This window comes from Panthera uncia, chromosome F2 (assembly GCF_023721935.1).
Source record: "Panthera uncia isolate 11264 chromosome F2, Puncia_PCG_1.0, whole genome shotgun sequence".
Lineage (NCBI taxonomy): Eukaryota > Metazoa > Chordata > Mammalia > Carnivora > Felidae > Panthera > Panthera uncia.
This window is the reverse complement of record NC_064812.1, coordinates 38,679,317-38,692,775: the sequence shown is the minus strand read 5'-3', so window position 1 is coordinate 38,692,775 and position 13,459 is coordinate 38,679,317. Positions and strand designations below refer to the sequence as shown.

The 13,459-nt window shown below is 41.5% G+C and overlaps 1 protein-coding gene and 1 non-coding gene across 2 annotated transcripts; both read right to left on the bottom strand.

The window, feature by feature from the left end:
• Positions 1-1,856: 1,856 nt before the first annotated feature.
• On the bottom strand, positions 1,857-5,945 carry RPL30 (ribosomal protein L30). Its single transcript, XM_049633060.1, has 5 exons — positions 5,928-5,945; positions 5,769-5,820; positions 5,361-5,506; positions 2,691-2,821; positions 1,857-1,961 (listed from the first exon to the last, which is right to left on the bottom strand). The coding sequence occupies exons 2-5, from the start codon at positions 5,787-5,789 to the stop codon at positions 1,912-1,914; spliced, it is 348 nt and encodes a 115-aa protein (XP_049489017.1). The 5' UTR covers positions 5,790-5,820; positions 5,928-5,945; the 3' UTR covers positions 1,857-1,911.
• Positions 2,137-2,268, bottom strand: LOC125924980 (small nucleolar RNA SNORA72). Its single transcript, XR_007458646.1, has one exon. It is a non-coding gene; the product is annotated as a small nucleolar RNA SNORA72 (small nucleolar RNA).
• Positions 5,946-13,459: the final 7,514 nt, after the last annotated feature.

The following is a 13,459-nucleotide window of genomic DNA, read 5'->3' as shown; positions in this document are numbered from 1 at the left end:
AACTGGAGGGAAAAATAATCCAAAAATAACCCAAGTAGCTGGAAGCTCAATTTGAAAGGCAAGATTTATCAAGTAGAAAATAAGCACCACAGACTTCCTTAACCAAGGGCAACCATTTTTAACTAAGGAACAGACTAATGGCATTAGAGACCAGCAGTAGTCTGACCAAGCAAGTCTTATCTGACAGATTTCAAACATTTTAAACCACCTTGGGGATACCAGTCTCTGGATGTGAAGATAGGAGCACTTAAGAACATTTACAGGGGCGCCTGGGTGTCTCAGTCAGTTAAGGGTCCAACTTCAGCTCAGGTCATGATCTCACAGTTCATGAGTTTGAGCCCTGCATCAGGCTCTGTCCTGGCAGCTCAGAGCCTGGAGCCTGCTTCAGATCCTGTGTCTCCCTCACTCTCTGCCCCTCCCCCACTCACTCTCAAAAATAAAACATTAAAAAAACATTAAAAATTTTTAGATTTTCATATCTCTGTGGCTGTTGACCAGAAGATGCTACTTTGAAAACATGGAGTAACATTTGGGGGTGTCATCACAATACGGAAGAAACATGAATAAGAAATATCCTGCAGTATTCAGCCCTCCACAACAAAGAATTATCCCATTGAAATATGTCAGTAGTGCTCCCAAATTGAGAAATACTGAGTAACTGACGAACCAGTAAAACTAGTTGGTAACAGCTACTCTTCACATGGTATCCATAACATCAAATTCCAGACATAAACTAAAATTATGTAATGTTATCTTGAAAGAAACCCATTCCCCTTTCAATGAAACTGGGAATCTGACCCACCCATGGTTACCATAGCAATTAAAGCCTCAGGGGTGCCCGGTAGTTCAGTGGGTGAAATGTCAGGCTGCTCTGGTCACAATCTTGCAGTTCCTGAGATGGGAGCCCCAAGGCGCTGGATTTCAGGCAGGTGGTGTGGCGCCTGCATAAGATTCTCTGCCCCTCCCCCACTGGCATGCTCAGCTCCCAAAAGAAACAAAAAAGTCTTGTGACATTCCAGAGCATTTTGATGGCCTCATCAAGGTCTCACTCATCTACCACCTGGTTTTGGGTAGTACGAGAGTTGGATCATCTGAAGTCCAAACGATATGATGTGGTTATTTCTGACACTTTTGCAGCCTTAGAGCACAGCATTGCATACAGTATACCCCACCAGCAACATTTGACTCTGTAAATCAAGATAAATCTACAGTATTTTTCCCTAAATTAACTGAGAATGTTCCAAGGGAAATGTGGGAAAAGGGTTCCAATGGACTTACATGGAAGATGTAGTATGCAGCTTCCTAAAAATCTGAACACCAAACACTTCACGGTGCTATCTTCCAGGAATAAAATTATATAAAACAAACGTTGGGCAACCGGATTTAGCACTTATTGAAGACCTGGGATTATTCTGAGGGGCTCTAAGTACATTTCTTCTACCTGAACCACTACACACCCTTTGGAAAAATCCTTCTTCATTAAAGTTCAATAGAACTTTTCTCAGACTGAAAACATTTCGGGTGAGGATATTTCATTTAATCCTGTCTGCTACTCATTTGTAGATATAAGCTGCGTTATGAATTGCAATTCTGGTTAAATTCTGGGTATTGATCTTTGCTGCCTCTCAAACATATTCAAATAAAAAATGCCAACAATATTCCAAGATTGGAATCTCTTAAAAATCTAGTATAGGAAAGGAACTCTGCACTCCCTTTATAAAAAGGAAAATGGCAACTGGGATGTACAGCTATTAACCCAAGTCTTGCCACCATATCTAAGTGCCTCATCCTCTCAAATTCTATCTTCAGGAAAATATATGGGAACAGAAAGATACAAAGAAAATAACGGAAATGAATACAGTTTTTAAAACAAGCTCTAGCCAATTTTATTAACGAAAAATTTTACGTGATTTACTTTTCCCCAGTCTGTTCTGGCATGCTTCGAATGATATCAGAATCACCTAGAAAATAAGACATAACAGTTTTACAATTTGATTAATGGCAACTGGTAATCATCAAATTGGCAATGGTTATCTTCAAAAGTTGTTACACTAGCTTTGCTGTCATTTCTCAAGGATGATCAGATACCTAGAGTCACAGACATTTTCCACAGATGCATCATGTAAGTCAGAGTTGGTTTATCACCAGCATTGATAAAACCAGACCTAGGGAAAGAACTAAGTCTGGGGACACATGCATGGTCTTAATATAGCGAATGTTTAGCCTGCCCTGATTATTACAAAATCAGAACAGCGAGAATATTCGCAGTCTTTTATGAATTAAAGACTCTTAAGTTCTAAAATATAACATGATCTGTATTTGTAGCCACTTCTTTTTCTCAACTGAATCTTTACCCATCTGTCCTTAGGCAGCCAGTAAGGATTCCTTTCTACTATTTCATTTGATCCCTCCTCCCCCCTTTATAATTTCACCTTTACCAAGGTCCTAAATTTTAAGGGCTTCAAACAATTTTCATAATCTCAAAGTAAAAAAACTTCATTTACACCAAGACCTATCATAACGTCCTTATATCCGTTATCAATTTTCTGTGAAATAAAACTACAGGATATCCCTTGCTATATATCCATATTCTGAATATCTGAACCTAGTTAGCAAAGATATTTGTATACCAAAGAGTACTTGTAATTACATTATAAAGGGAAAATTCTTTTATGACTTAAAAAACATACCTGGATCAATAATAGCCAGGGTGCACACTCTGTAGTATTTCCCACACGCTGTGCCCAATTCAATATTATTGCCGCTGTAGTGATGGACACCAGTTTTGGCCAACATGGCATAGTATTCTATTTCAGATTTCCTTTGGTAAACAAAAGACAAATAAATAAATGCCATACCAAATGACTGACAGATTACATGTTACTATTTCCCTCAAGTTTTAACTTCCAACGGTCATCAAATCAATAATCACCCTAAAAAAAGTATCATATCCATTAGCCAATACAAACCATCCTTTCCTTTGGTCTTTCTAAGAAATGGGACACCCAGCAAATAAATATCTTCTGAATACCTATGTTTAAGACCATAACTATGCTTATGGAAAAGAGGGCAGGATGTGAAATAAAAATATTTACTTAGCATTTACTACACATCAGACACTTTACATTATATAATCCCACAATAACCTCTTAAGTAAAACATACTCATTTTTTTTTTAACTAATAAAGACATCCAGGCACAGATCAGTAAGTGGAGGTTCCAGAATCCAAACCTGTGTTATGTTTCAAAGATAAACTATTTCTGGAGGTGCCCAGGTGGCTCAGTCAGTTAAGCGTTGGACTCTTGGTTTCAGCTCAGGTCATGACCTCAAGGTTTGTGAGTTCAAGCCCTGTATTGGGCTCTGTGCTAACATCGCGGAGCCTGTTTTCGGAGTCTCCCTCTCTTTGCTCCTCCCCCGCTAGTGCTCTCTCAAAAATAAATAAACTTTAAAAAATGATAAAAAAAAGATAAACCACTTTTATCACTCTCTGGTGCTCTGAATCCTAGATGGGGAATGATATTACTTACATAAAGTTAACATTTCTGTGTCAATTGAGTAGACAAACATTAATGGTTTTACAAGTTAGAAGAGTCCTAACGGAACCTTGCCACTACTCAAAATATGGATCCACAGACCAGCAGTAGTGTGGGTGCTTGTTAAAACCGCCTAATGTCAGAGGCACCTGGGTGGCTCAAATGGTTAAGTGTCCACTGACTCTATTTCAGCTCAGGTCACGATCGATCTCATGGTTTCATGGTTCGTGGCCCCTGGTAGGGCTCTGCGCTGACAGTGGGGAGCCCGCTTGGGATTCTTGCTCTCCCTCTCTCTAGCCCATTTCCTGCTCCTGGGCACTCTCTCTCTCTCTCTCTCCAAATAAACATTTAAAAAATTTCAGGGGCACCTGGGTGGCTCAATCCATTAAGCGGCTGACTTTGGCTCAGGTCACAATCTCTCAGTTTGTGAGTTTGAGCCCCGCTTCGGGCTCTGTGCTGACAACTCAGAGCCTGGAGCCTGCTTCAGATTGTGTGTGTGTGTGTGTGTGTGTGTGTGTGTGTGTGTGTGTGTGTCTGCCCCTCCCCCATTCTCACTTGGTCTCTCAAAAATAAACATTAAAAAAAAATTAACAAAAAATGCATAATGTCAGGTCCCATCCCAAACCCATCAAATCAGAACCTGCATTTAACAAGATTACCAGTAATTGTGTGCACATTCACGTTTGAGAAGCACTGATATAGAAGGTAAGCCTGAAGACCAAACCATGGGATGGGATGGAGGACAGAGCACTCCAGGCAAGCCAATTATGTACAGACACCCTATATAAAATGCCACGAGAAGATTACGCATTACCACAGAAAAAACTCAATGCAGTGTAGCAGACTGATACATGGCTTGTATTCTGTACAGTCCAAATCTCTTTAACTTATTTTCCATGCTAAGTTCAATTTTGAAACAGTGAAGTCAAGCAAAAACTTGGGGAACTAGGAACCTGTAGCTCCACAGCCAGCCTGAGCTTTTCTTACCTTAGTTTTACTATACTGTAACAAGTTCAAAAAATAGGAGTACTTTTTTAAAAAACTTACTTATTTTTGAGAGAGTGAGAGAGCAGGGGAGGGGCAGAGAGAAAGGGAAAAAATCCCAAGCTGGCTCCAAACTGTCAGCACAGAGCCCTATGCTGGGCTGGAAACCACTAACCCACTAACCCTGAGACCATGACCTGAGCGAAATCAAGACTGGACACTTAACTGATTGAACCACCCAGGCAGCCCCCAAAACGGAGTACTTAAAAAAAAATTTTTTTAATGTTTATTTATTTTTGACAGAGAGAGAGAGACAGAGCATGAGCAGGGGAGGGGCAGAGAGAGAGAGGGAGACACAGAATCCGAAGCAGCTCCAGGCTCTGAGCTGTCAGCCCAGAGCCCGACGCGGGGCTCGAACTCACGGACCGTGAGATCGTGACCTGAGCTGAAGTCGGATGCTCAACCGACTGAGCCACCCAGGCGCCCCAAAACGGAGTACTTTTCAAGAATGACCAAAAAGGCATGACACAAAATACATGGAAAAACAAATTTCTGTGCCTCCCTCAAAGTTTGACGTTCCATGGTTTTTCCCTTTCTTGCCACACTTCTCCAAAATATAAGCTTACAAAGAGAAAACATGATGGGGGGGGGGGAGGGGTGGTTCAAGACCCAAACACCACAGAAGCATCCGTAAATTTTCTGCAGGTGCTCGCTCCTAAAACAAATTTTACATAAAGCCGAGTTAGTGCTACCCCGATTGCCCAAGCTTACACTCCTGGATATACACTTCGATAAACATGCAGTGGACGATACACACACTCAAGGTTCCTTGGATTGATTACCTCAAGGCTGGGCAGTTGTTGGCGAGGATGACCAGTTTCGCTTTGCCATGTCTGATCATTTTCAGAGTCTGCTTGTACCCCAACACGTACTTCCCACTTTTCATAACGAGTTGGAGCCTAGAGTTGATGGACTCCAGCGACTTTTTCTACAAAGCAAACATTTAACACGGACCTGAAGGTCTTGTTTTTAACCATCTCAAAACAGAATCCAGCTTTTTGGAAGCTGACCCCTTTAAGAAAAACCTCCTAAGTCTAGGGTCCCAAGTCACTGAGAGGACCGCTCGGTTTCCTCTCGGGTCCCTCCAAGCCAGTGAGCATGCTGTCTCCCCGGTGTGCTCAGATCGGCCCACCCCGGCCTAGACATTCCTCCACGTGAATCGGCTTCCGGCCCTGCCCCGCTTCACTCACCGTCTTCTTTGCGGCCACCATCTTCCTGCCTTAGGTGCGGGGCGGACCCAACCTAGAACATACAAAGGACAGGACAGGTCGTTTAGGATCGGAACTCCAAAGAGCAACTCACTGCGCTGCCAGTGCGGCCCGCACCTCAGCCCCGCAGAGCCCACTCACCAGAAGCAACCGCCAAAATGGCCGGGAGAGAGAAAGGAAAGAGTTCCCACAATGCAAAGCTCTTCACTGCAAAGCCGGGACGCCGGAACCGGAAGTAAGCCGCAAGCGGAAGGGGCAGGGCAAGAAGAGGAGGACTGATGCAGGTCGCTGTTAGTACAGCCAGTTAGAGTGGCGGTGGGGTTCTGTGCCTTCTCTTGCTGCGGGACTTAAAGCTGTGTTAGTGTGTTGCTCCCAGCTGCAGACTCGAGGAACGTCGAACGGGGCGGGAGTTAGAGAAGCCGACTGAGGGTGAGGCGGGAGGGGCGGTGAGAAGAGGCGGCTGGATTCACGGTCTTGCTGCCGCTGAACTCGTCTGTACCGAAGCCGCGGCTCGTGGGGAGACTCGAGGAAGACTTCGGTGCGCCTCGGCTCCCGGGTCTACCTTCCCGCGTCAGTTCCGCGTGGGCCGAAGCAGCTGTGTGCCCTCCCCTGTCTTCGCCCAAGTTGCCGGCCTCTCGGAGAACGGTGGCGCCCCCGCGCTGGCTTCCCCAAACTCACCTCTTAAGTGGCGGTGTTAGTGCGACCTTGTAAGCTCAATTTGCAACAGAGAGCAATAAACAGTTCTAATTTAGAAATCTTTTTGTTGTGAACGTTGGACCTTGATATAAATGTCCAGTGAAGGATTATTCAAAGTAGGAAGCACAGAGCTTCCAAAATGTACCAGCACCAAAAATGTAAAATCGGACCAATAGGTAAGCTGTCATTATGTGTCAACTTTTAGGAATCAGAAACAGTCACAGTTGCTCAAAGACATGTGAACAAGGATATTTATTTTGGTATTATTTTTGATAGCAAAGGAAATCAGAAACATGCTCATCATTTTTTTTTTTGTTATTTTTTTCTTTAATGTTTATTTTTGAGAGAGAGAGACCGAGACCGAACACGAGCGGGGAAGGGGCAGAGAGAGAGGAAGACACAGAATCTGAAGCAGGCTCCAGGCTCTGAGCTGTCAGCACAGAGCCTGACTCTAGGCTCGAACCCACGGACTGCAAGATCATGACCTGAGCCGAAGTGGGATGCTTAACCGATTGAGCCCCCCGGGCGCCCCAAATGCTCATCATTCTGTATGTATATATATATGTATAATATATAATGCATATATATAAACAAACCAATACATGTGTTTGTATATGCATACAAAATTCAAGTCTGGAAAGCTAATCATCAAAACTTACCACTGGGTAAGATATGAGAAAAGTGGGTGATGAGAGGACATTTTTTACCTTAAATATTTCAGTACTACTTGAATTATTTCACAGCATGCATTATGTAAAGTTCCTTATTAACCATAAAGTGGTGATTTAAATAGATCTTGTGAAACATCAGTTATATCTGAAAAGAATATTTCTCAAAGAATGGCTCCCAGATCACGTAATTCAGAATCACCTTGAATTCTGACTCTTGGACCCCACCCAGGTATGTGGAAGAAGTGTTTGGTGGGGCTTGGGAATCGTTTTAATAAGCAGCCTCAGTGATTCTTATAAATACTAGAATTTGAGGAGTAAGGACCTAAAGAATGAGGGGCGCCGGACTGGCTCAGTAGGTAGAGCATATGACTCCTCTTGATCTTAGTGTCATGAGTTTGAGCCCCATGTTGTGGGTAAAGGTTACTTTTAAACACCCACACACAACTGAAGAATGAGATAGGCAAGTTGTTTTTGAGGCATGCCTGCTTAGGTAAAGACATAAACTAAATAATGAAGCCTTACACTTTTATACTGAGCCCTATATTTTCAAAGCTTTTTAATACTAACTTTCTCCCAAAGTAATCAGGATAGAGATCACCCCCATTTTAGAGATTAAATGATTAAAGTACTTGATATGACTTTCCTGGGGTACTTTTCATTCTATGTTACCAAGTTTCTGGTCCTTACTATATATGTCCTGTCTATACTTTAAAGAAAGGCCTTAGTTGCTTTTCTCCCAGGGATCTTATTATTATTTTGAATTGGAAGACAGAGAAGCCCAAAACACTTATTTTATGTATGAAACATGACCACAAAATATTTGAGAATTCTTCCTAGGGGATCTTAATGGATTTTGCTGTATCTCTATGGAGACAGATTTAGGTTCTTGGTTTTTGTTTTTCTTTTCCTTTTTTTTTTTTTTTTTTTTGGTTTATTTTTGAGATAGAGTGCAAGTGGGGGAGGGACAGAGAGAGAGGGAGACACAATCGGAAGTAGGCTCCAGGCTCTGAGCTGTCAGCACAGAGCAGAACAAGGGTATTGAACCCACGGACCATGAGATCATGACCTGAGCCAAGTTGGACACTTAACCGACTGAGCCACCCAGGCACCCCAGGTTCTAGGTTTTTCTATTTAATATCTGCATGACTTGGGGCAAATTGTCTAAAGGTTCTAAGCCTCAGTTTCTTCATCAGAAAACTAGAATAATATGTCTACTTCATAGTATTGTTGTGAGGATCACAATAAATGTAATGGTGTATAAAACATCTAGCATAGCCCATAGTACAGAATAAATGGGCAGTGAATATTAGTTCTCTTCCTCAATCCAACTCCTACCTCCCTAACCTCCCCAACCTCCCCAGCACAGCCACCCCCCCCATACCTAAAGTCATTCACAACATCATAAAACCTATGCACTAGGGGAAGAAACACTTGCAATACAAAAATGACAGTCAAATCTTTTGGCTCAAGAAGATTTTATAAAATTGTGGCGCCTGGGTGGCTTAGTTGGTTATATATCCAACTCTTGATGTCGGCTCAGGTCTTGATATCAGCTAGGTCTTGATCCCAGGGTCATGGGATCCAACCCCACATTGGGGTCTGTGCTGATGGTGCGGAGTCTGCTTAAGATTCTCTCTGTTGGGGCACCTGGGTGGCTTAGTTGGTTAAGCATCCAGCTTCAGCTCAGGTCATGATCTCAAAGTTTGTGGGTTCAAGCCCTGCATCGGGCTCTGTGCTGACAGTCTGGAGCCTGCTTGGGCTTCTCTCTCTCTCCTCTCTCTGCTCCTGCCCTGTTTGTACTCTCTCTTTCTCTCAAATAAATGAATTTAAAAAGATTCTCTCTCTCTTTCCCTCTGTCCCTCTCACCCGCTCACTTGGTCTTTCTAAAATGAAAAAAATTTTTAATTAAATTTCCCACCTTTGTATTTTATTAGAGCAGAAATTGGCAAACTTTTTCTATGGAGTCAAATAATAAATATTTTAGGACTTTGAGGCCATATGTTCTACGAGGCAACTACTCAGCTCTGCTGTTGTTTCACAAAAGCAGCCATAAGCAATATATAATGGCTGTGTTCCAGTAAAATTTTATTTACAGAATCAGGCAGCCAGCCAAATTTGGCCTGCAGGCCATACTTTGCTGACCCTTGTGTTAAAATATTACTCTTACTATTATTAAAAATGGGTGCTTTAAGTCATGTCCTCATTCTAAAGAGATGTATGTTGAAGTATTTACAGATGAAGTGTCATGATTATCTGCAACTTATTTTTGAATTGCTAAAATAAATGTAAGTAAAGTCCTAAAATAAATGAAGGTAGACAGTTGGGTAGAGCAAATGCAGCAAAGTGTTAACAATTGTTGAATTTAAAGTGGAGGGTATTTAGGTATTGGGTGTATTATTCAACTTTCTTGAGTTTGAAAATCATCATACTAAAAAGTTGAGAAATATATATGCCTTAAGAAAGGACTTTGCCATCTAGATATTATTTTGTTTTTTTCTGGATGCCCATCTGTAGCATTTCAGAGTGATTTTGAAAAAATACCAACAGGTAAATGTGATAGAATAGAATTAACACAAGGCTTTGGATTTCCATTCACCAAAATCGCTGCTCCAAGATTCTGAGAACTCTGCAGGCACCTGCATTCATTGTGCTTTTGGTTTATACTTGCTATGGGAATTAAAAGTGACAGGCTGCATTCCCGGTTAGAGCAAATACTAACAAGTTCATGTGATATTCATTGGTTCAGTACACTGGCCCATCCCCTTAAGCAGTTAAAACTATCATATTCATTATCATCGCTATTACTTAGTGTCCAGATTAGGAAGTGGCCCATTAATACAGGTGACCCTTGAACAACTCAGAGGTCAGAGGCACCGACCCCCCACATTTTCAAAAGCCCATTGTATAACTTTTGACTCCTAAAAAACTTAACTACTAATAGCCTCCTGTTGACCAGAAGAGCCTTATCAATAACATAAACAGTCAGATAATGTACTTTTTATATTCTATGTATTATATACTATATACTTACAATAAAGTAAATGAGAAAAGAATATGTTCCTAAGAAAATCATAAGAGTAAATACATCACAGTTCTGTATTGGAAAAAAAAAATCCACATATAAGTGGACCCTTCTGGTTCAAATCAGTGTTGTTCAAGGGTCAGCTGTAATTTGGAACTCTATTTGTCTAACTCACCCTTCACATTCTTAAGTCACCCGGACATTAAACATGCTCAGAAATCTGGTGAGGGAGGGACAATGAATCCAAGTGAAAAGATCCTGTAAACTGAATGAATGTTGGTGACCTTTTGACTAACTAAACACACATAGACCAATATAAGAATTCTGAACCATTAGAGGACAAAGGGGAATGAATGCTACCAATTCCTCTGCACCCTTTCTGCCTCCACAATAATAAGGAATCCAAAATATTTCTTCTGTTCCCCTCTCTGTTCAGACTAGGAATGCTCCAGACTGCACTGGATTAAAAATAAGCCAGGGAAATGCTTTCTCCTTTTTTTTTTTTTTTTTTAAACCATTTTTCCATCCAAGGAGCATAGGTTTTTTATATTCTTAGATACAAAGAACCCAGAATACTTCACTATTTTACTTTAGAGGGGTGACATTTTGGGAAAGTAGTGTCTATAAATGTCTTTGGATTATTTTATATTTCTTAGAGTCCATTTTTGAAATTTTAGTATAAGTGGGGTTACTATGTTTCTAAGTGTCCATAATAACATTTTACATATTCAGTAATTTGAAAAGCCTGCCATGTACATGTACTTTTATCCTTAATAAAGCTGTAATACACAGATTAAGACACTGATGTTTTTTGCTTTTAACTGAAACTTAATTAACTTAATACTATACATGATGTAACTATGTCATGCTGATCAGAAAATGTCACTGATTAGCTAATGGAGAAATAATAAATGCAAATTTGTGACATCAAAATATGAGTATGTCGAAGAAAAATGATAAAAGGACTCCTTGGAGGTGAAAAGACTTATGAACTATGCTTTCAAGATACAACTCAATCAAGGTACTATTAGCATTTAAAATCGCAGTATCAGGTATGTTCAGGTATTATCAAGAATAAGACAGGACAGGTAATTGCTAAGAAGGAGAATAGTCATGGAGGGGGAGGTAGGGTAATCATTGTATGTTAGTCTAGATACTTAAGTTGTGAGCAACAGAAACAAACTAGCTCAGTTAAGCATAAAAGGAAAATTATGTTGTAGTTTACCAAGTGAACAGGAAGCTTGGAGAGTAAGACCCAGATCTGTGCATACTGGTCATGGGAGAAGCAGTACCATTTATTAGTCACTGGTTCAGAACACTCTGCAAAACACAGGATAGCACTCCAACCTTCAAAGGGGTTTTATCTTGGTTGGTGCCATAAGGGAGTGTTTACTGTGCCCTTCCATCATCCTACGGGTTTAGCTGCTTCTGGCTATTGAGGTAGAAGAGAAGACCAGTAAATCACATAGAAATTAACCTATTACATTACTTGTCTCATAGTAAAGCGAGTTATTTAATAAGATACACCGAATGTAATGTCTTGGTATGTAATGTCTTGATGATACCATCCACTAATGGATGGTGCTGCCAGGGGCCTGAAGTGCAGGAAAAGCAAACATAATCCACTGTCTATTAAAATAAAGATTTTCTAGTGCTTCAAAAGAGGTCTGATCACTCTTTCACAAGGTGGCTGATAGGTCCCCTCAAATTAGAGGTGCCATTTTGGAGGCTTACGCTTGGTTACTCTTACTGCTGCTGGCAAACTGGGCACTTACCCAGGGAAACCATGTTAAGTGGAGGAACATGGTATTGAGCATATATATGGCTTCTCTCCCTGTTCTTAGAGCCATTTTATTCCTGAGTTCATTGAGCAAGACTTGAGGTGGCTCATGAGAAAGACTTTCTAACATCCACAGGACACCTGATTAGTATTACTCACCTGATTATAAAATGCTTCCTCTGAAGAAAAATGGAAGAGACCACGGCTTGGCTGACAAATTATCTTCAAGGAAAAGTAAGATACCCCAGCCAAAAAATAATTGATGGGGAAAAGAGGAAACTTAACTGGGCTCAGTAAGCATGAAAACATTAGGACTCGGAGAATTTCAAGTTAGTGTTCATATTTAACCAATCTTGGGGCACCTGGGTGGCTCAGTCGGTTGAGCATCCGACTCTCGAAGTCAGGTCAGGTTATGATCTCCTGGTTCATGGGATCGAGCCCCGCATCAGACTCTGTGCTGACAGCACGGAGCCTACTTGGGAATCTCTCTCTGCCCCTCCTCCCCCTCTTTCAAAATAAATAAATAAACTCAAAACAGAATCTGTAAGTTATTGCAGCTCTTTTGAGGAAGAATGGAGTTTTGAAAAATTTCACTAGCTAAATAAAATTAAATGTGACTTTAACTTACAAAAGCGTCGGCTGAAGTGGGAACCTGCTCTGGACTGACTTGTGTCCCCTCCCTCCCCCATTCATATGTGGAACCCCTTGCCCTCAATGTGACTCAATGGGGAGGTAGGGTTTAGGAGGTAGTTAAGGTTAAATGAGGTCATAAGGGTGGGGCCCTAATCTGTTAGGGCTGTGGCCTTATAGGAAGAAGAAGATTCCACCCCATCCCCTATGTGAGGACACAGCGAGAAGGTTGCCACCTGCAAGCCAAAAAGAGTTCTCACCAGAAACCAAATTGGCCGGTACCTTGATCTTAGACTTCCCAGGCTCCAGAACTGTGAGAAATAAGTATGTTATTTAAGCCACCCAGTTTATGGCATTTTGTTAGGACAGCCCAACCTAACAGCCTTTTGATAGCATTTATATAAGACATAAATATTCACCCAAATTTTGGTCTATTCTGCCAGGTCCATTCACATACCTCTCCCCCTAACCTTCCTTTCACTAATCCTGTCAATTTACTCAGGGACTTGGAATCCAGCCAAATCCTTAGCCAACTCGCAAAGTACTTCTCTTGGGACATGATAACCCTGGATAGAAGGCTAGAAGAGTCATAATATGTATTTGTAATGTTGTAAAGTGTACTTCCTCAAAGACACCCAGTCTTCTCCTCACTGGAAGGGATTTGTGAATTGATTGCTGGGGTGGCCTAGGCTTTGTTGGGCCTGCACTGCAGGAAGGAAAGAAAGAGGGGAAAAGTGAGAAGAGAAGGGAGCAGGAAGGGGAGGAGAAGGGAGGGAGACCTCTAAATACACTGTAAAGACCATAGCTGTGTACCCCTATGGCCCGTGTAAGGAAATATGCCAAATTTCAGGCAATTTGAGCATCCAAATCAGTA